The sequence below is a fragment of the Pinus tabuliformis genome, chromosome X (assembly GCF_031772625.1).
Source record: "Pinus tabuliformis cultivar Carrire ecotype Pingquan chromosome X, CPIR1, whole genome shotgun sequence".
Classification (NCBI taxonomy): domain Eukaryota; kingdom Viridiplantae; phylum Streptophyta; class Pinopsida; order Pinales; family Pinaceae; genus Pinus; species Pinus tabuliformis.
In genome coordinates this window covers 1,073,630,028-1,073,651,209 of record NC_142308.1, presented here as the reverse complement: position 1 = coordinate 1,073,651,209, position 21,182 = coordinate 1,073,630,028, and the positions used below count along the sequence as shown (strand labels likewise).

At 39.5% G+C, this 21,182-nt stretch overlaps 1 protein-coding gene across 1 annotated transcript; it reads right to left on the bottom strand.

Annotated features, from left to right (window-relative positions):
• Positions 1-8,818: 8,818 nt before the first annotated feature.
• LOC149143542 (calcium-transporting ATPase, endoplasmic reticulum-type-like) lies at positions 8,819-16,207 on the bottom strand. Its single transcript, XM_089451868.1, has 4 exons — positions 15,382-16,207; positions 15,192-15,251; positions 14,540-14,906; positions 8,819-8,921 (listed from the first exon to the last, which is right to left on the bottom strand). The coding sequence occupies exons 1-4, from the start codon at positions 16,205-16,207 to the stop codon at positions 8,819-8,821; spliced, it is 1,356 nt and encodes a 451-aa protein (XP_089307994.1).
• Between the last annotated feature and the right edge of the window lie 4,975 nt (positions 16,208-21,182).

Genomic DNA, 21,182 nt, shown 5'->3' with positions numbered 1-21,182 from the left:
AGAAGAGCTATCATTCCAAGAGAAAACTAACAAAGCCTCTCTCCAAAGGCGAAGAGACCCATAACTGAAAACTAAAACCAGAACCATCCATAGCAACCCATACATATTAATCAAAAAGAGGAGACTTGTTCATCAGCAACCGGCATAGACCCAGAACCCGGATAACAAAGAGGCAGTCGACAATTTCCAAAACTGGAACAAAAAGACGGAGGTTTACCTTCAACATGGGCACGCTACTCATCAGGCTGTTCCTCCACAACAGGACACCATACGAATTGCTGTTCATCTTCTGCTGGAGCATTGAACTGAGTAGAGGGACCGGGATCGGCAGGTTGCATCATTGTGTCCTGAAGGATTCTTCCAGGTTCCGCTTGTGCAGGCTGTGGCACCATACCAATGCCAAGCTGGAATGCCGGGGGAGGACCATCAGCAGCACCCAATCCTCCGATATGATCAACAGTGCCTCCCAATTGCGTGGTTTCATAAAACATTACTATGATGTGAGCAATGACTCGTGGCCGATGAAGCGAACTGTCAAAGGTGAAAATGGCAGACCCGGTGGAAGAGGGTGGCCCAGGAGGCAAATTGGTGGCTCGGCGCCTTCCTCGTCCGCTACGAGTGCTCGGGTAGCGCCCAGTGAACAGCTCGCTGGAGGCCGGCGAGTCCGAATTGGATTCAATAGGGGCACGCCTGGGTTGGCCACGGCGGCAGCCCATCCTCTGTCGCAGGTGGGCCATGAAAGGAGGGGCCTCAGACGGATTCCCAACAGACGCTGCACTGGATCCTCGAAAGCCCACCGCGGCAGGAGAAAACGTTTGACTGAAACTCTTTGAGCCCACGAGAGCGGAGAGGCTATTGCCTTCGAAGTCCTCTTCCTCCTTTCCAAAACCTTTGCTCAAAACAGGACCAATGCACCCGAGACTTAAAGACAGAGACCACTGCTCAGAGTTCGAACTCCAGCCAGTGTCCCAGAGAGAAATAGCATTAACCATACACGCCACCTCTGTTTCAAATGCAGAATTGACAGAGAGGATCTAGCCTAAGACTTCATCTATCTACCTCATGCTTGCACTACCTTGTGCTTCCTTATAGTTGTATTTCCTCCCTCTGTAAAACCACACCATAACTGCCCCATTGATGAAGACCGCCATCGCTTGCAGCTCACAACATGCGAGTACCCATGCATTTACGACTGAACCTGCGGCACCTAACGAGAGAATGTGGGAGTCTGCCTGCCAGGTTGCCTTCCCCCGCGTTACATACTCCTTCACGTATAGGGTGAGCAGGTGTCGAGCCGCCTCCCACCACCCCTATCCCTTCGCATCGAACACGTCCCTATCCACCTGCATTGGGGGATATGGCTTTTGAATATTAATATAGGTATGGTTTCTACTATTTTTTAAAATTCAAAATTTGTTAATTTTATTTTCACACAATATTTAAGTGCATTGTTTTGTGAATACTATGTTTCAATGAACAAGGAACATCACACATACTCAAAATATTGCAAATTTTTTCATTATATTGAAGTACAAAAATATATGTATCAAGAATTTCTTATTGTATCTCAATAATTCTTATAGACAAGATAAATGACATGATCTATGCCACAAAATTGTTTCTTCAAACTAAGAGTGCAAAATAGAATAGTGGGAACCATGATGCTTGGAGATCAATTTAATTGAGTAAGTGCCTAATTTCTTACTTGTTAAATATGGTGAACCATTTGTGGATTTCAGGAGAGTCATCTCAAATCCTTTTGCAAAGGACTATTGTACATAAATGGCATATGCATCCAACAACATTCATAGAGATGCTAACTTAGGCTTTCTTAAAAGGCACACATGACTCGGTTGTCCCTTTTCACAAGTACTTTCTCAACATTCATTGATACAACAATTCTATTTGTAACCCCATTTTTGCTCATCTTCCCAACAACTTACTAGAAAAGTCATTTCTCCCCCGTGATATTTTTAGCTGATAGATACCTTATAATTCTCATGCTCATAATTGATTTCATGCCATTTAAAAAAACCCCAAACAAATTGAAGTCCTCATTTTTCACAAGCACTTTCACAACATTCATTGATACAACAATTCTATTTGTAACCCCATTTTTTCTCATCTTCCCACCAACTTACTCATAAAATTTATTTCTCCCCAATGTTAGTGATATCTTTAGCTGATAGATACCTCATAATTCTCGTGTTCATAATTAATTTCATGTCATTTAAAAAAACCCCAAAGAAATTGAACTCCTTTATTATGTACCTTGTTCCATCAAGGATTTCTATTGGTTTGAAACATTTATGTTAGCATAGCATTCTTTTTAAATTTAACCTTCTACTACAATCTTTAGAAAATATATAGAAATGCAAATTCGTATTGTGTTTCATCCTTTGCATCTTTTGGTGCAATTTCTAATTATTATTTTATTGACCAAACACTATGTCATCATTTGAACATACTCATGCCTGAGTAGTTTAAATTAGCCTCATGAAAAAGAGTAGTGTTAATTAATAAAAAATAATAGTGTTAATTACTATTTTATTGACCATGCACATCATCATCATTTGAACATACCTATACTTAAGTAGTTTGAATTAGCCTGACCACTTAACCTCCAAATTATATTTCTATTGACTTATCTCAACAAAAATGCAGTGGAGACGATGGTTTTAAAAAATAATTCTCTGAGAAGTTGGGATGTGCAACCTAGGTTTATATCTTCTTTCGTGTAAAATTAAACAAAAATATAAAACCCAAAAAACAATGTAGTTGTCTATAATGCAGTTGTCAAAAACAATAATAATACATAAATATTTATAGTATATTAACATTATAAATTAATTTAATTATTATTAGTTATTATTAGTAATTTTGAATAATAAATTTATTCCTTCTGATTTAATTTAATGTAAAAAATTTAATTAAAAATATAAAGCAAAACTATAGGTTATCAATTTACCCCGGTATGAAATTTATCCCAACTATCTTAATTATTTCTTTCTATTTATTATATATGTTTACTAGCCTTAAAATTCATACAATTTTATATATATTTTAAGTAAATAAAAATGAAAACGTGTTTATCAATACTACATAAACATAAAAGATTGAAAATTTTAAACCAACATAGATCCATCTTTACTCTAGATCTACCAAGCGCCCAGAGGATCAAATCTTTTTTCACTCTATGCTAGTTTTCATATCAAGATATTTGATCCCTCTCAACGCTTAGTAGATCCAAAGTAAAGATGGATCTATGATGGTTTAATTCCCCCCTTTAAATAGGCTACATTCCATGTGAATGCCATGGGTCAATACCATTGGTTCTCAATACCATGGGTCAATACCATGTGCCATCTTTATTTTTATTAATATTAGTATTAGGGTTAATAATGTTTTTTTGCATAGTATTAATAATAATTTGGCCCATAGGCTTCACCTAAATAAAACCTCATTTTTGAGTGTTTGTAAATATAAAGTGAATTATGGAATAAATATAAAAAATATTTTATTTATTTACCACACCTCTCATTTATTTATATTTTTATTAATTTACCATATCTCTTTTATAAATATGGTATTTGGCCCATGGTATTTAGCCCATGGTATTAAAATGGTAGTTGGCCCATAGGCTTCACCTAAATAAAACCTATTTTTTGAGCCTTTGTAAATATAAGGAGGTTTATGGACTAAATATAAAAAAAAGTTTTATTTATTTACCATACCTCTAGTTTATTTATATTTTTATTTATTTACCATACCTTTGGAGTAAGTATAAAAAGAGGTTTCATTTATTTACCATACCTCCAGTTTATTTATATTTATATTTATTTACCATACCTATTTTTTTAGTGTTCATCATAAATCTTATTACATGAAAAGGTAACGTTAAAAAGCAGAGTAAGTAAATTTTAAGAGATTCAATTTTGAAGTAGATAAAAAAGACATAGGTGATATAGATAAATGTTAAAAGTGAAATTAATTTTACAAGGTAAGAAATGATGATTTTTTTTTTGCTTCATAGATTTTGTAGTAGGTATGTCCACACAATATATTTGTGTATACCAATTGAAAGAATGTTGAAAGAATTGAACTCGTAATTTTTCAATAACAAAAGCATGTTAATGATGTGGTGGTTTAGTCCCCACAAATTCCGAGGTTCATTCCCATACAGACTTATATAGACTCTTCTTTAATTCATATGAATAATAAGAAAAGTATACTTGTATGAAACAAACACTTTAATAATAAAAACTCAACTAATTAAACTAACTCTCATAATAATATAAAAATAATATTAAAAGCAAATTGAATCAATTAAACCAAAACCATAAAGAAAACCACAAAATTATAAAAAAAAATGAGTGAAATATAATTATCACAAAAACTAGTAACTAAGATTCTAAAGTGAAGAATAAATATATTAATGTGACATGAACCATGATACCAATAGAGTGAGACCAACTTTCATAGAGCCGAATACACAAAATGGATATTGTCGCAATTTTGGCATATCGAGCTTGCTCCAGTCCTTCTGAAGCGTTGGGATCCCCTTTTTGATCTGGAGTGAGAACAGCTCGGAGCTGGGCCTATTTGGGTCAGATTGTCGGGGTTACCTATGCAATTTTGGACCCCGCAGGTCTTCAAATGTATAGGTGATGCGCTGGGAACCTATCTTGAGCACGATAAGTCTTTCGAAAGAACATGAATTATGATTGTGGCAAGGAGATTAGTTCATCTTGATATCAGAGCTGGATTGGAAGAGAAAATCACATTACACCGCCAGCACTTCTCGCGCAAACAACTTCTGTACTACGAAGGTGTCCCTTTCCAGTGTATGCGGTGCCACAAAGTAGGACATCTATACAAGAACTATCCATTGCTCTCAGGGGTGATCTTGGAGAATTCGAAGGGGACTAAACAACCTTTGGTCGAACAGAACAAAGGAGACAAGTAGCATGGTGAGGGTGACAAGAACCAAGGTGAGACCCCATAGGAGGCAAGGAAAGATGCTTCAATCAAGGTAAATAATCAGCGGAAAGTAGTGTCCTCACCGCCTCGTACCCACTCCTTGACAGCCGAGGAGGCTATCTCTCCACCGGGTAATGTATCATTTCCCATAGCCTCTGCAATCATTTCAGATGTTATGTTCTCTGTTATGCATTCATCTCTGCATCCTCCTTCCTCAACCCTTGATCCTATCCTCTCCATCCCATGCTCCATTGCCTCCCCCCCCTCACTCTCTCCACTACTCCCACCTCTCTCAGGAAGCATTCCACCCCAGACGCTCTCTATGACTCCATCTCTGGATCGGGATCTCATCCATATAACTTGCGTTCTCGTGCCCGTCCAAAATTCTTAGGACGGGACTCTCACCTGGGCAATCCACTAAATATAAACCTCCTAGAGGCCGCCCATCCAATATCAAATCTGCCATCAAGTTGGTTGTGGCTGATGTTGCGTGAGGTCGACAATGCACCATTGAAAGGGTGCTTAGAGCAATTGAGCCCTCTGCCCTTGGTTCCCCATGATTTGGCTCTCCTACAACTGTAGGGGATTAGCCAACCCCAAAAAGCGATTGGCTCTCAAGAGGATGGAAATGGACTCCAGATGTGACATCCTCTTCCTACTGGAAACTCTCTGCTCTTTGGACATCTCCATGAAAACCCTTCAATCCATCCTACCGGGTTGGTTATTTCAGGGTATGGATGCAAACGGCAAATCGGGTGGTCTCGCTATTGGTATCAACCCCAAGACTGTAAAGTTAATATCATCCTGGGGAGGCTGGGGTTTTATTGGCATGGACATCTTCATGGGGGAACTCAGACTCCCATTAAAATTTATCAACACCTATGCCCTGAACCAGAACAGAATGGATTTTTGGCTCAATTTTTTGGATAATAATCTTGTCACTACATCCACCATCATTGGGGGAGATTTAAAATTTTCGTTGGGTATGGAGGAATCCTGGGGAAATCATGCACAATTGGATCCTATATCAGAGTAGATGGGTACGCTACTGGACACCTACAAGATGGTTGATGTTCCCATGAACAAGAAGGTCCCCACTTGGCATAACAGGCGAACGGGGGAAGCTGCTTTAGGATGGAGATTGGACAGATTTCTGATCCATGAAGACCTCCACCATAAGCTCCCCCTGTACAGACAATGGTTCGACACTGGTGGCTTATCCGACCATCTCCCCATATTCCTTCAAGTTAGTGGTCCTACCAAGAAGCCGCGTACTCCTTTCAAATTCTTTTCTGGCTACCTACAAGAACCAGATTTCATCAATCTCATGACTGATTTCTGGAAATCGCAACCTCCGCTGAGGGCTCAGAGGATGGCGACGGATTTTTGTGAAAGACTCAAAACTCTCAGAAGTAGGACTGGGGAATGGTCAAAGAGGAAGAAACTGAGAGATGATCATCACCTCATTGATATTGAGCTACAGGTTGCACAGCTTACGGATGAACAGGGGCTTGGATTCATAACAGAGGATTCAAAAGTGTTGTTGAATAACCTGGAGAAGAAAAAATCCAGACTGCTACTAGACAAATAAGAACAGTGGAGGTTGAAAAGCAAAGCCACCTAGCTGCAAGCAAGTGATGGCAATACAAAGTTCTTCCACAAATTTGCAAATTGCAGGAAGGCATCGAATACTATCTCACAGCTGCCTTGTGAACCTGATGGTCGGGCCTCATCACACTAGCAATTAGCCAGGTTGGGTACATCACATTTTAAAAGACAATTTACTGCATCGACAACTATTAATCTCCCGGATATCATTAACCTGGCCGGGAATTTCCCAAGGTTTGTGGAACCTGATGCAGTTGAGGACTTGATACAACCAGTCACCATGGAGGAATTGGAAGCAACATTAAAGTGGTTCAAAAAAGACAGGAGTCCAGGTTTGGATGGCTAGCCAGTGGAGTTCTACCTGACCTTCCTGGAACTGTTGGGGGAGGATCTGCTGGAATTCATTGAAGAGAGCAGAATCAATGGCCATATACACCCTCCCATGAACTTCACCTATATTAGCTTGATTCCTAAGTCTGATTCCCCCACCTCGTTCAATGACTTTAGGCCCATTTCCCTTTGCAACTGTTTATATAAAATCATTTCTAAAATTATTGCTAACCACATCAAGCCCTTTCTATCTAACCACATCTCCCAGGAGAAATTCGCGTTCCTTGATCATCGTCATATTCAGGATGCTGTTGGAACGGCCCAGGAAGCCCTTCATTCCATCAAATACAAAAAACTCAAAGGAATCTCTCTCAAAATTGACCTATCGAAGGCCTTTGACAAAGTGAATTGGATTTTTCTGAAAATGATCCTCTTGCATTTAGGCTTCCCCCCTCGTCATTATATCCTGGATCATGGGTTGTATCTCTTCTGTCTCTTTCACTATTCTAATTAATGGATCAGCCACTTCATCTTTCAATATAGACAGAGGAATCAGGCAGGGCGGCTCTCTATCACCACTCCTTTTCTTGCTAGTCATGGAAGGACTTAGTAGACTTATAGGAACTGCAAAAAGGAGCGGGGTATCAGTGGGCTAAAGATCATAGAACACTTTTATCTTACACATTTACTTTTCATAGATGACATACTGATATTCTTGAATGGGAGTGTCTGGGAGACCACCTCCCTGAATGAAATTCTGAATCTTTCTTGTAGAGCTACAGGGATGGAAATAAACAAAGAAAAATATACCATATCCCTATCTGATTGCAGGCCACAAGAATCTCTCCTTGCCAATCAAAAATTTATCTTCCAAGAAACAGGCCTGTTGGAAGGAATCAAATACCTGGGTTTCAAGCTCAAACCTGATGGATACAAGATTGCAAACTGGTCCTAGCTTATCACAAAAGTGGAAAAAAGAATCAGCTGCTGGTGTCATAGACTACTTTCTAGAGCATGCAGACTCATCCTGATTAAATCGGTTCTCAAAGCCACCTCGGTATACTAGATGTCACTAGCTTGGATACCAAGAGGTATCCTCCACAGAATCCAATAAATCTACTGCAAGTTCCTATGGAATGGAAAGAAGGAGGGCAAGACTTTTGCTTGGGTCAAATGGACCAAAATTGCTACTCCAAAGAAATGGGGAGGATGGGGACTCAAATTACTCCCAGCATTCGCACAAGCTCTGGCTGCCAAACAAGGATGGCTCCTTCTAAAGCAAAACAATCCATGGGCAGAGGTTATTCATCACAAATATATCTGGCCATTGACCATCACTGACTGGATCAGAAAACCGAAATGGAGCAGAAAAGGTATATTGGGAATTTTGAGAGCCATACTCAATTCTATGTCCATTATAAAAGAAGGCTTACTTTAACAAATTGGTAATGGCACATCTGTGCACATTGGCATCGACCCACGGTCGGGCTGTGAAAACTCACATTTATTACCAGAGGGGTTGGTACATCATCTAAATAACGACAGCATAAAATTTCTTGCTCGGATTGGAGACCAACAAAATTCTAACCTTTTTTCACAAGCGTGGTTGAGCGAACAACACTTGAACATCCCTTTTGAATGGAGTGGAGCTTGGAAGAACTACATACAGGGCCTTACAAAATCACATGTCAGGTTAAGTATGGAAGAAGACGAACTTATTTGGGCACTATCTAAATTTGGTCAATATACACCGAAATTGGGTTATGACAGAATAATTGAAGATAAAAACCCTACGGTCATCAAAGACTGGTGGGTGTCTCTATGGAAATTAAAAGCCCCTCCTCGCACTAGATTACTGATGTGGAACATTTTGGCAAACAAGATCCCTACCACTGCCTATCTAAAAAAAGGGCTTTCTCAGGACCATCCCATTGTGTGCTATGCCTACAGGACGAGGAATCGACCCACCATCTCTTCCTCGCTTGTCCCACCACCAGGAATATCTGGTCACAGGTCATACAAACTTTAAACGTGAATATGAACCGGTAGGGGGAGGATATTATCGCAGCTTGGGAACTCTGGTGGCGCACATCGGCAGAGGAAAGGCCCCGAAACCTTCCACTCCTTATTTCATGGCACATATGGATCAAGAGGAATTCTATCATTTTTGAAGATAGACAAGTCAACTGGAATCTACCCCATCCTACCATCTACACAGCCTACGTGGAATTGCCAATTGAAAACAGACAGGACAAGCCTAGGATCATCCGACAGGAGCATATAAACAAGGAACTGTCGTGGGCCTATTTTGATGGAGCCGCCCAACAGCAGGGCTGTGGGGGCGGCATACTATTCCACCTATTGGAATCCGATTACTTTCAGATTAGCATGGGTCTAGGACTGGGTACAAACAACCACGCGGAGTTGATATCACTCCGACATCTTTTATATTTTGCCATAAACGAAAATTTCCGAAATTTTCAAATCTTTGGCGACTCAAAGAATGTTATTGATTGGTTTAACAACAATGCTATATGTTCTACATACCCATTGAAGAATATCTTGGAAGAAATTGTTTTTTTTCAAAACATTCTTTGATCAAATAACTGTTTCCCACATCTACAAGGAGACAAATGGAACTGCTGATTGGCTATAGAAGGAAGTGACGCATCGTCCTCTAGGCGAGTGGATGATCTCTGAATTCTCCCCAGCAGGGACATACCAGTATTTTCACAGGTCCTACATTGATGGGGAAATCCAGTGAGGCAGTAGCCTCAATTGCACAGTTTTTTAGCATGAAAGTTTTGACTATGTTTATTGTATATAATCAGAAAATTTTCTTATATTAGGACATCTTCTGTATATAGCTGATACTATCTAACCTCTTATATATCTTTTGATGGTCTCTGCACCAATACTGTACACTCTCAGGGTTACTTTCTGAACTGGTTACTAGACAGTGGACGAGTGCCACAGTTATCGCATATGCCTTCGGGCATCTACAACATGTAATTTCTCCTTGAAATTATGAATTTTCTATTTTGGAAAAGAGATATGAGATATTATGTTAAATAAAATAGTGGCCTTCCTTGTTAAGAAATATTTCACTTTACCAAAACTTAGGGATCAGACTGTGCGACGATTTATTAGTCACCTCTGTTTATGTGTTCATGAAAACATATTAAAAAACACACATATTCAGACATGATTTTTACTTAAACAGTACCCGTGGCAAACTTTCTTTATCTTTGTCAAAGTTTGGATGTGTATGTCTAACTAGTGTTAATTCACCCACCTTAAAGTTATTGACCAAAACATAAGAAAGAATACTCAGTGTAAAATGAAATATCTATTGTCTTTATAAGTTGTAGTTATAGTTTCAAAAAAATTTAAATGTAAGTTACAATTTTTTTTCATTGTGGCATAGTGATGATTATAATTAGCTATGTTAAATTTGTTTAACAATTTTTTATTCTATTTTTTGGAGAGATAAATACATATTTTGGATTTTGATTTACTTTAATATCTAAGTAATATTGAAGTTGTCCCATGTTTTTCATCTCAAAAATTTTCTTCATTTTTTTCTTTATGGATGTAATAGATGCTTCATTTCTCCATTTTATCAAAAGATCATCTACATGTACCACAAGATATACAATAGTTTTCCCAACTTTTTTGACAAACAAAGTTGCATCATCAATATTGAAATGCTTGAAATTGGTCTTAAAAAAATCTCACTTAGCTTTCCATAACATGTGGAAAGTATTTTCCTTAGGCCATAATGGGCTTGTGTGCCTTATGTTCTTGACCCTTTATAACAAATCCTCATAGTAGAGACATGTAAACATTCTCTTTCAAGTCTCCATTCAAGAAGGCTATTTTCACATCCATTTAATAAATCATCTACCTATTATGCATACCCAAGCTAATAATGCATGAATAGTAGCCCATTTATTTGTGGGAGAAAAAGTCTCCTCATAGTCTATGCCTTCTTCTATGCATATCCACTCACCACAAGCCTAAACTTATGTTTGTGAAGTGAGTCATAAAATTTGCACTTGTTCTTGAAGACCCACCTACAATCAATTGGTTGAGTTCCAAATGGATAGGAGAAGCATACTCCTTTGCATGGCTTCTTTCCACTCATCAAGAGAAGCAACTTCTTCAAATGAAGTTGGTTTAAAGTTAGTAGATAAATTCAATTCACAACCATATGAAACATCAATATCATTTACATTGAATTATCTACATCACCTCCATCTTGCCTTGTAGAATTTTTGGTTCCTATCTTTCCAACTTCATCAAGATGAACATTTTCAAGTGTCTTTATAAGCAACTTTGGACCATTCTATGGTGGTCTAGGTTGCTCTAGTACTTGAGATGGTGTTGCATTCCCATTAAGGTTTAGTCTTTCAATTCTCTTAATCATATCATCCAATTGAACTCCCTATTATGGTGAAGTTGTTGGATCTTCTTCATGAGGGGAAGATGGCACTTCAAAAGAAGATTCTAGAGATTGTTCCAAGATAAGGATCCCCACTTCAAGATGTGGAATCTAATCATCAAACTCATTATATCTCTTTACATGGTAAATATATCCAAATGATCAAATTGTTACTCAACAATTTTGTTAATCCCAATGGATTCGAAGGAAAGTGCGTCTCTAGAAAGAATGAAGTTTTTGTTTACCTCATCATAAAGATGAAATTCCTTGGTGGTATTTGAGTAACCCAAGAAGATTCCCTTTCGACTCCTTGCACTAATTTTGTTTCTTTTCTTCTTAGGAATTAAGAAATAGTAGGTGGAACCAAATACATTGTAAAGCCTCACCAAAGAAATGCAACCATACCACAATTCATATGGAGTCTTATTCCCAAGGGAATGAGATGGAATCATGTTTTTCACACATATTTTCCATAGAAATGCATTATCCCAAAACATCAATTTCACATTCTTGAAAAAATATCAATAAGTGTACCATATTCAAGAGTGCCCCATTCACAAGTCCACTAGGAGATTAATCCAACTTCTATGAGCTCTTAGAAGAAGCTTTTTAATTTATGGATGAAAGCTAACTCGAAGGAAGCTAATCTAATTGCAAAAAGAAACTGAAAGCCAAAAAGAAACGCAAACCCTAGCAAACCCTAATTCTACCAGCTAGTCCTACTGACGCAAAGGAGAGCATGAAAATTACTGAAAGAGATGCCATTACTTCTATGAAGGTAAAATACATGTGTCTAGACTACCTCTATCTGAAGAAAACATCTTTTTTGTATTTTTGATTAAGTTGTTGGAATTATCATGCATGTGCTTTTAACTATTTTTGACTGTGCAGAGGTGGATCAAGGAGGAGAAAGGTTTGGAAAAGGTTGGGAAGGTTTAGAGGGGGTCTAAGGAGTCCCTAACACCCTTCCAAAGAGTTTCACAATGTTTGGCTATAAAGGAACCTCGTTTGTGAGCTTCTACAGGAAGTCTGCAGGGGTTCTACAAGATGTTTAGGATTTCTACAGGATGTTCTGTAATTTTTCTACAGGATGTTCAGAAATGGGATTTTGAAGCATAGATGGAGGAAAAAAGGTGGAGGAATGAGTATGGAGGTGAAATAGGGGTGTAGGGGAGTTCAAGACTTGGAGGATGGAGTTGAGGAGTGGCGTAGATGGTGAGATTTGTTCAAGGAGGGATGAAACGATGTTGCACAAGAATATGTGAATCATGGCAAAGTAAGCGGATGAGGCAAATGTAACGTAAGGGTTCTAAGTGAAGGGTGAAGCAGGTAGGTTGGATGGAGTATGGGTAGGTAAGGAAGGATAACAGGTACTCTGCAAGTGGTTTTTCAAACTAAAGAAACAAACACTTATAAAACCTATGACCTAGTTACTTTACTCTAATCTGACCTAAGAGCAAAAGGAAATGAACAGAAGTTTATTCGAACTGAAATATGTGAAATTACTCTGAAACTAAGCAATCATAAACTGAAGCATGCAATCAAAACTGATATCAAGTTCGACAACTAAGAATCCAACACTATTAATTGCATGGTGAAGCAAAGAATGTGTTTTTGTGGGCAGCAAGGTTACATTGGTCCCAGCTCATGATTCCACTAAAGGGGAGGTGAGATCCAAAGTACTTGGTAGCCTTTTTCTGAATATATTCCCTGTGATTAACCTATCAAGTAAATCTGAACATGAAGAACCTTTTTAATCATCAAAAGCAACCTAAATAACAACACAATATTTAAATCTAAATAGCAGATTTTATTCTAAGAATGCAGCAAAGACACATGAAAGTAAACAAAGGAGGTATTGGGCGCTTGAGATGGGCCCAACCCCAAGAGCTATAGCCTCCTAAGAGAGATTTAGAGCTGGTGCAAAGCTGGATTCATCTTTATTGAGCAAGAAAAGAAGAGTTACATCAAAACTGTCCACAAGGAGAACTTGAAAATGAGCTGAAAGCAAAGCTAATCTATTGCCTAAAAACCGAATTACAAAATGAATAAAAAAATGACTAACTACTGGCTACAAATTGACTAACCACTAGCTAACCAAAATGAGGCCCTAAGCCTTCTTATTTATACAAATTGAGGACCCCAACAGTCCTCCTAAACTTTAGGGACTCGGCTGCCCAAAACTTGTAGTTAACAGCAGTCCTACTTGACTTGCTTGGCTGCCCTTGTGCTAATTGATTTGGTGGCCCTTGAACTCCGAGCTGATGGTGGAGAATTCAAGGTAAGGGCCCATAAATGAAGGGGACACCTTCCTACAAATCCTCTCCCTTGTTCTCCCACGAATTTGGCTGCCAAGTGCTCATTAAGACCTTCAATTTTGTCTCCAAATTGACCAAAAAGGCTACACAAAGCACACATTAGACTTGTTGGCATAATGACTAACCCAATTCACTCTATTAGCATAAATATAATAAAAAACATGCAATAAACTAATGAGAATGGTGGATTAAGTTGAATTAGGAGGTTGAATGAGCCCAAATAATTAATCACTTTTGGGGCTCATCATCACCCCCCTACTGAAAGTGTTGCTCATCCTCTGAGCAACCAATCCATCTCCTCATCTTTGATGGCCTTGGCGGCCTCCCTGTCATGCCAAGCTTCTGAAGTGATTTCCTCTTCTCTGTCATGAAACCATGCTTTTCTCTTTGCTTCTTCCCACTACTTGCTCCTTTTTCTAGAGAATTCTCAGCTTTGGTATGATTGTGCAAATATATTCAATCTGATGGTGGCAATGGTGGTGAAAGGAGATGAAACCAGTGGAGGATGGAAGAAAAGAGTGGTTGCATGCCTCCTCAACAGACTTCTAGCTTCAAATCCCTCTCCATAATTGATTCTAGCCTGCCCAAAGGCTTCTACAGGATGTTTCTGGTAAAAATACAGAACTTTCTGTAGAAAGTCCTGTAGCTTCCTGTAGAAGGTTGAACCATGACAAGATTGTGTCCGAACCTTGAAAAAATGAGTGTTCATGGAGGGGATGGATGTGCTTAGGGTGGCTAGCACAGGTGCTGCCTCCCTAGCTAAAATCTCGGCCAATTTCTCCTTCTGCTGCCCTCTCCCCAAGCTTCCTTGTATGCCAATCCCAAACAACGCAAAGCCTTTGAACTCATTTGATGAAACCTCCTCAAGAGTAATTCCCTTGATGCATCATCTAATTCAACAACTGATCCATCTGTAAGTTGTTGAAAATCACTCCTTTCAAGCGAATTTTCCATGGCGCCCTTCACTAACAGACGATTTTGTCCCATTGGTTCTGTGACAATAACACCCATGGAATTTCGATCACAATCAAACTCCAATAAAGTCCGCCTCTTTGATCTTTGTATCCACCAATCAAAATTGCCCAATTTCACCGTGCCACTGTTGAGAATGGCACTTGTATCACCTGTCATTGGGTCTGGAACTCCCATTTTTTCAACCAATACCTTCAAGGCTGCCTCAGTGGGAATACCAATAGCATGGAATTGGTGACCTTGATAAGATATCCCTGCATCATTTCAAACTGCAGTAACTTCTGCCAGAGTTTCTAAATTTTCCCCCATATTATGTGCAGGCCAATCCAATATTTTTCCATCCTCAGGATTATATGTTGTTCCTTCAACAGTAAACTCTCTAAGTGAACCAGCACTGTGCCCTATGGCTATAAACTCACTGACATACATCTGATTGGTTGTAAGCGTACCTGTCTTATCAGAGCAAATCACTATGGTGCAACCCTATGTCTCCACGCTAGGTAACTTATGCACAATAGCATTCTTTTGTGCTATCTTACGAGTGCCAAGAGCCAAACATGTAGTAATCACAACAGGCAATCCCTCTGGTATAGCAGCAACTACCAGAGCAACAACAATCTTAAAGTAGTACGTACATTTCTCAAAGGAAAACCTGATATTTTTTTGGCCACCCATCTATGACTTCCCATGAAAGAAAATATTTGTAGTTCATGATCCAGACAAGAATACAAATGGCACCAATCACTGTTGTCAGTCTTTCACCAAATTCATCTAACTTTCTTTTCAAAGGGGTATCATGAAATTCCATTGAAGCTTCCTGAATTTGTGTCTGAATTTTACCTATTTCTATAAACATGTCAGTGCTCACAACAATGCATGTGCAGCAACCATTGGTAACTGTAGTTCCTGCAAACGCCATGCATTCTTTTGACTGCAACTCACAGTCACACAAGGTGGCTAGATATGTTCTTTTGACCACAGGCATGCTCTCTCTGGTCAGGGAGCTCTGCTCCATCCTAAAGGTGGATGTCTTGAGGGACACAATTCTCATGTCTGCAGGAACCTTGTCTCCCACCTTCAGTTCCACTATATCTCCTGGAACAAGTTCTTTGGAGGGAAGATCTACAACATAATGTCCATCTCTCAAGACCTTTGCATGATCAGATTGCATTTCTTTGAGAGCTTCCAAAGCCTTCTCAGAATTATTCTCCTGCCATACTCCAACAATGGCATTGAGGATGAGAATCAGGAGAATGACCAGGGGCTCTACATAGGCTGTTATGCCCTCCTCAGAAGACACATTATCACGAAAGTAGGCGAGAAGAAATGAAATGCCAGCTGCCAGCAGAAGTATTTTAACAACTGTATCATCAAATTGCTCCACTACCAGCTTCCACAAAGGTGTACCATTTTTCTTCTGGAGCTCATTCCATCCATATATTTGACGGCGTTTTTCCACTTCATGAGAATTTAAACCATTCTCTAAGCTCACATCATATTCTTCTAAGCATTCTTCAACAGTTTTAGACCAAGCAGGGAATATCTTGTCCTCCATGGACTATGAAATAGATGATCAGATTCTGAATTCAAACAGATTGCTCCACCATTAACAGATCTATAATGCGTTTGAAAAACTCCAAAATCAATACTTTCAAGAACCCTGGTAACCTTGGACATGAGCTTTAACTACTTTTCTCATTTCAAGCTTGAATTTTGACAAAAATCTCGGGTTTCCCTTCTGCAGAGCTGTTTTCTGCGTTTCCTGTAGACGACTTCCTGTAGAAATGCCTGTAGAGTGCCCCTGCGCCTCTGAGTGAGCCCGATACGCTGGAGAATTGTGAACCAGGCCACAAAGCTCAATGGAGGACGATGGGTTAATCATTTTGTGGAATCAGAGGATGCATACTTCAGTTAAAAATGTTGCAAGTGCAAGTTAACAACAGTTTGTGAGTTTGAGCTGAGCGTTCGTTAATTGCTGCGTGATTTGTGGTGAAGGAGTGAGGTGGCCAGGTGTACGTGGCCACATGTAGACGGCAGTGCTATAATGAGCTGCATGTCCTCTTCTTGTTAATCAGTTGCACTAGAGTTAAAGCCTCTACCACTTTCTGTTTTTTTATTTTTAATTTTCACGTGAGTTGTCTAACACGTACGCAGCATGATTCCTCGCTGATTGATAGAGAATTGGACAAGGAACTATCGGCTTAATCTTTCTATATTCGTGGCTCAATTCCACCATTCCATTCATTCATGCAGTTTTTAAATTAGATTTGTGCAATAGAAGAACGAGTTGTAGTCACGTACCTGAAGTCAAATGGCTGTTGTGAGGTGTTGTGGCTAGTCATTGTTGCATGCACTAGTTTCTTTGGTTGCATGAAGGATTGACTGATGATTTTTGCTTGTTTTCCTTGTGCAGGTGTCCTCTGGCCGGATGCATGCTGCAGGATTTCATTTCCACGCTCAGATCTGCACCTTCAAGCTGCTACTGCTGAATTTTCACAGGACCGGAACTTGTTTTCGCCATTACTCCCAAACGGTAAACCGGATCGATCTAAAACTTGCTGATCACGTTCCTATCATCATGATGCACCTTCCATATCAAAATCGTAATCAATGGATGCACAGATTTCGAGAAAAATGGAAAATGGCTGAAGATTTCAGAGATCAATTTTTCGAAAACCGTGCATCGGAATTGGCTGAAACTGCTTGGGTAGGTTACTATCACCCATATGCATCTCCCCATGAAACAGGTTTTGAAACGGATGCACGGATATGGAGAAAATGCAAAAATGGCTGATGGTGATGGAGGCTAATTTCTTGGAAACCGTGCACCAGAATTGGCTGAAACTACTCAAGAATGTTGCCTTCACCCCTGTACAATTCCCAGTAAAATGGTTTTTCAAATGGATGCATGGTTTTCAAGTTATGGAAGAAACAAATTCTGTTCTAGGTATTTTTGCATCAAGGCATTTTGCAGTTTTGTTGCATGGTATGAAAAATGAACTTGGGCTCTGATGCAGGCATGGAGATGATGGAGGAGGAGTTTGAAAAGTGTAGGAGGACTTCTGAACCCTTGCGGAAGCTATTGCATTCGCCAAACCACCTTTGTGCAATCCATTTTTAGCTTCTTGTAATTTCTACAGGAACTTCCTGTAGAAAACACAGTTTTCATAAAAGAAGCACAATGAGGTGGAAAAAATGATGGAGAAAGGCGAGGGATGGACACAGAGGTGCTTGCAGGCCTAACCAACAGATTCCAAGCTTTATGTTCCCTTCCAAAATCAAATCTGGCTCGCTTGAAGGTTCTACAGGATGTTTCCTGTAGAAATACAGAACTTCCTTTAGAAGGCACAAAAATTCCTTTGACCTTGTTTTGAGTGATCCTCCTGACCTGAAACGTCCTTGCTGCAACCTGCAATTATTCAATGCAAATTAGCTTTATTTTTCTTTTCTTTTTCTCTTTTTTTTGAAAAACAACTAGGGCGCCTCATGGAGGTTTTCACCCTAATTGCCTGCCCTGGGCGCCTCCAAGGGAGGTTTTCACCCAGAGATCTTATTCTCTTTTCTCTTTTTTCCCAACCCATTGACCGCCTCATGAAGGTTTTCAATCAATGAGCCAATCTAAGGCGCCTCCAAGGAGGTTTTCACCTTAGATTTTTATTCTCTTCTTATTTTCATTTTTTCTCTTTTTTTTTTCTTTTTTTTTTTTTTCTCTACCCTACCCTACTTGAAAAACAAAATCATTTTCAAGTGTAAGAATACTTCCAATGGAGCCATGTGCACATCGAGATTAGAGACAAAATGATGTGGAGGCTCGAAATGCATGCTTGGACAGCTATCCGGATTTTAGAGACCAAATGATCTAACTTTGAAGGGATCAAACATAGCTGAGGAAGAGAGTACTGCTGCAACTTAGTGACTGTCTGAAACCATATCTCAATAAAGCTCTGATATCCTTGGTTCTTTTGTTGATCTGGATAATGTTTCATGTCACCTTCTAACATGACTTCCTCATCTTCCTCTTTTTGCTGATCTTTCTCTTGAGTACATGGAAGATTTGATGGTAACCATGAAGGATCTTTCTTTATCTCTGCTTCTGATGTCTTCTCTTCATCAAGTAAAGCCCATGGTTCTTTGATTTCCTCTTCTGAATCTTCTTTTGCCTGATGTGGTCCTTCAATGCTTTCAATATAGTCTCTTTTTTGTAATACTCTTCCTGAGCTATGGTGAAGATCATTGAGCTCAAGAGCAGTTGTTTGGACATGTTGTGCCTCAGCTTTGCAATTGGGTTGAGCTGCTCCATGGTATGGTTTTGGAAATGGTGGTACGGGTAGTTGAGTGGAGGTGTGTATTTGAGATGGATGCGGATGGGGTTGTGGTTGGGTAGGCATTTGGGGTTGCCTTGGTGGAGGAGAAGGTGATGGTTGCAGTTGAGCAGGTGGTGGAGGAAAATAAGTGGGAGGAGTGTTGTACTGGGGCCTCCACCCCTAATGAGGTGCATTCCACTGAGGCTGTGGCATAGCATAAGAGTGAAACAAATGAACAATTGGTTTGGCATAATATGGATCTATGAAGGAACAAGGAGGAGGTGTGAACGAGGAAGGATGAGAAGGGGGACCCCAAGAAGGCATGAAAGTGGCTTGATAGGGGTCATAATAGGTCTCGGATGTCCCTTGCATTTCTTGCTGATAAGATCTAGGTTCATGTGGCCTCCTTTGGTTCATATAATAGAGTGATTCAGTGGCTCCTTTGGCTCTCTGATATGCAGCTTTGATTCTGGGTAAGGAAGGGCACTGATCTGTAGGATGGTATTCTTCACATACAAAACACACTTCTATGGAGTACAATGGACATTCGTTCCTAGGATGGTTTCTAGTGCACCTAGGACAAAAAATGGCCAAAGCCCTCTTGGCTTCTTCTTGCTTCTTTTGGATTCGCAAGGTATCCAGTTGCATGGAAAGAAACTTCCTCATATCACTCTTGAAATCTTCGATCTGATTTTCAAATTCATCTTTGGACAAGGTGCGGCTCCCAACATTTCTCCTTGTAGCCATTTGCTCTAGAGGAATGGTTTCTTCTTCTTCTTCCCTTGAGGTTCTTCAAATATGTCTTGCTGTCCACCTAAGGGTTCTTTAATCACAGCCATCGAAGAAGAGAGAATGTTGGTTGTGTGAAGCAGTGGGGGTGTTGTGCAATCATTTTTCTAACTTATCTCTACTCCTACAAGGCATGAAATGAAATATTTTTGGTTGATTTTTGCTTTTTTCTACTTCTACATGCAAAACTGAAATAGATTGAACTACAACTAACTAGCTTGCTAAAATGAAAATGCGGAATTGAAATGAAAGCAGGAAAGGACTAATCTATTTTGCTCAAATGAAATTGCAGGAATGAAATGCTAGTCTACGCTTGCGGAATTGAAATGCTAATCTACGCTTGCAGAAATGAAATTACGGAATTGAAATGCTAATCTATGAAAGCGGGAAATGCTAATCTACTTTTGCATAAACAAAATTGCATAATGGAAATCAAATAAACTACTTAGCAGAAGATTGTAGTGGAAAATAGAAGAAAAGTGACAATCACCAATACTCTGACGCTTCCCCGGCAATGGTGCCAAAAAGGTGGTGGGCTCCAGTATTGTAGCAATAATGCTACAACTCCTGGAACTCCCTTCTTTAATTTTATCAACCCGGTAGTTCGTAACAAACTTGGAAGCGACGGTGTTGTATGCACAAGTACTAGCTCTTGCCGCAGCTGTCACTTGATCAGCTGGCACAGGTCCACTAGGAGCTTAAGCCAACTTCTATGAGCTCTTAGAAGAAGCTTTTTAATTGATGGATGAAAGCTAACTCGAAGGAAGCTAATCTAATTGCAAAAAGAAACTGAAAGCCAAAAAGAAACGCAAACCCTAGCAAACCCTAATTCTACCAGCTAGTCCTACTGACACAAATGAGAGCATGCAAATTACTGAAAGAGATGCCATTACTTCTATGAAGGTAAAATACATGTGTCTAGACTACCTCTATCTGAAGAAAACATCTTTTTTGTATTTTTGATTAAGTTGTTGGAATTATCATGCATGTGCTTTTAACTATTTTTGACTGTGCAGAGGTGGATCAAGGAGGAGAAAGGCTTGGAAAAGGTTGGGAAGGTTCAGAGGGGGTCTAAGGAGTCCCTAACACCCTTCCAAAGAGTTTCAAAATGTTTGGCTATCAAGGAACCTCATTTGTGAGCTTCTACAGGAAGTCTGCAGGGGTTCTACAGGATGTTTAAGATTTCTACAGGATGTTCTGTAATTTTTTTACAGGATGTTCAGAAATGGGGTTTTGAAGCATGGATGGAGGCAAAAAGGTGGAGGAATGAGTATGGAGGTTAAATAGGGGTGTAGGGGAGTTCAAGACTTGGAGGATGGAGTTGAGGAGTGGCATAGATGGTGAGATCTGTTCAAGGAGGGATGAAACGATGTTGCACAAGAATATGAGAATCATGGCAAAGTAAGCAGATGAGGCAAATGTAAGGTAAGGGCTCTA

What these genes read in the sequence shown, in the direction of transcription:
- LOC149143542 (XM_089451868.1), bottom strand. Translation starts at nt 16,207, where the DNA reads ATGGAGGACAAGATATTCCCTGCTTGGTCTAAAACTGTTGAAGAATGC. An exon ending in ATGTTTGGCTCTTGGCACTC is followed by an intron (nt 14,907 to 15,191) that starts GTAAGATAGCAC and finishes GAAATGATGCAG; the next exon opens with GGATATCTTATCAAGGTCAC. An exon ending in AGGGAATTACTCTTGAGGAG is followed by an intron (nt 8,922 to 14,539) that starts GTTTCATCAAAT and finishes ACCTGTGACCAG; the next exon opens with ATATTCCTGGTGGTGGGACA.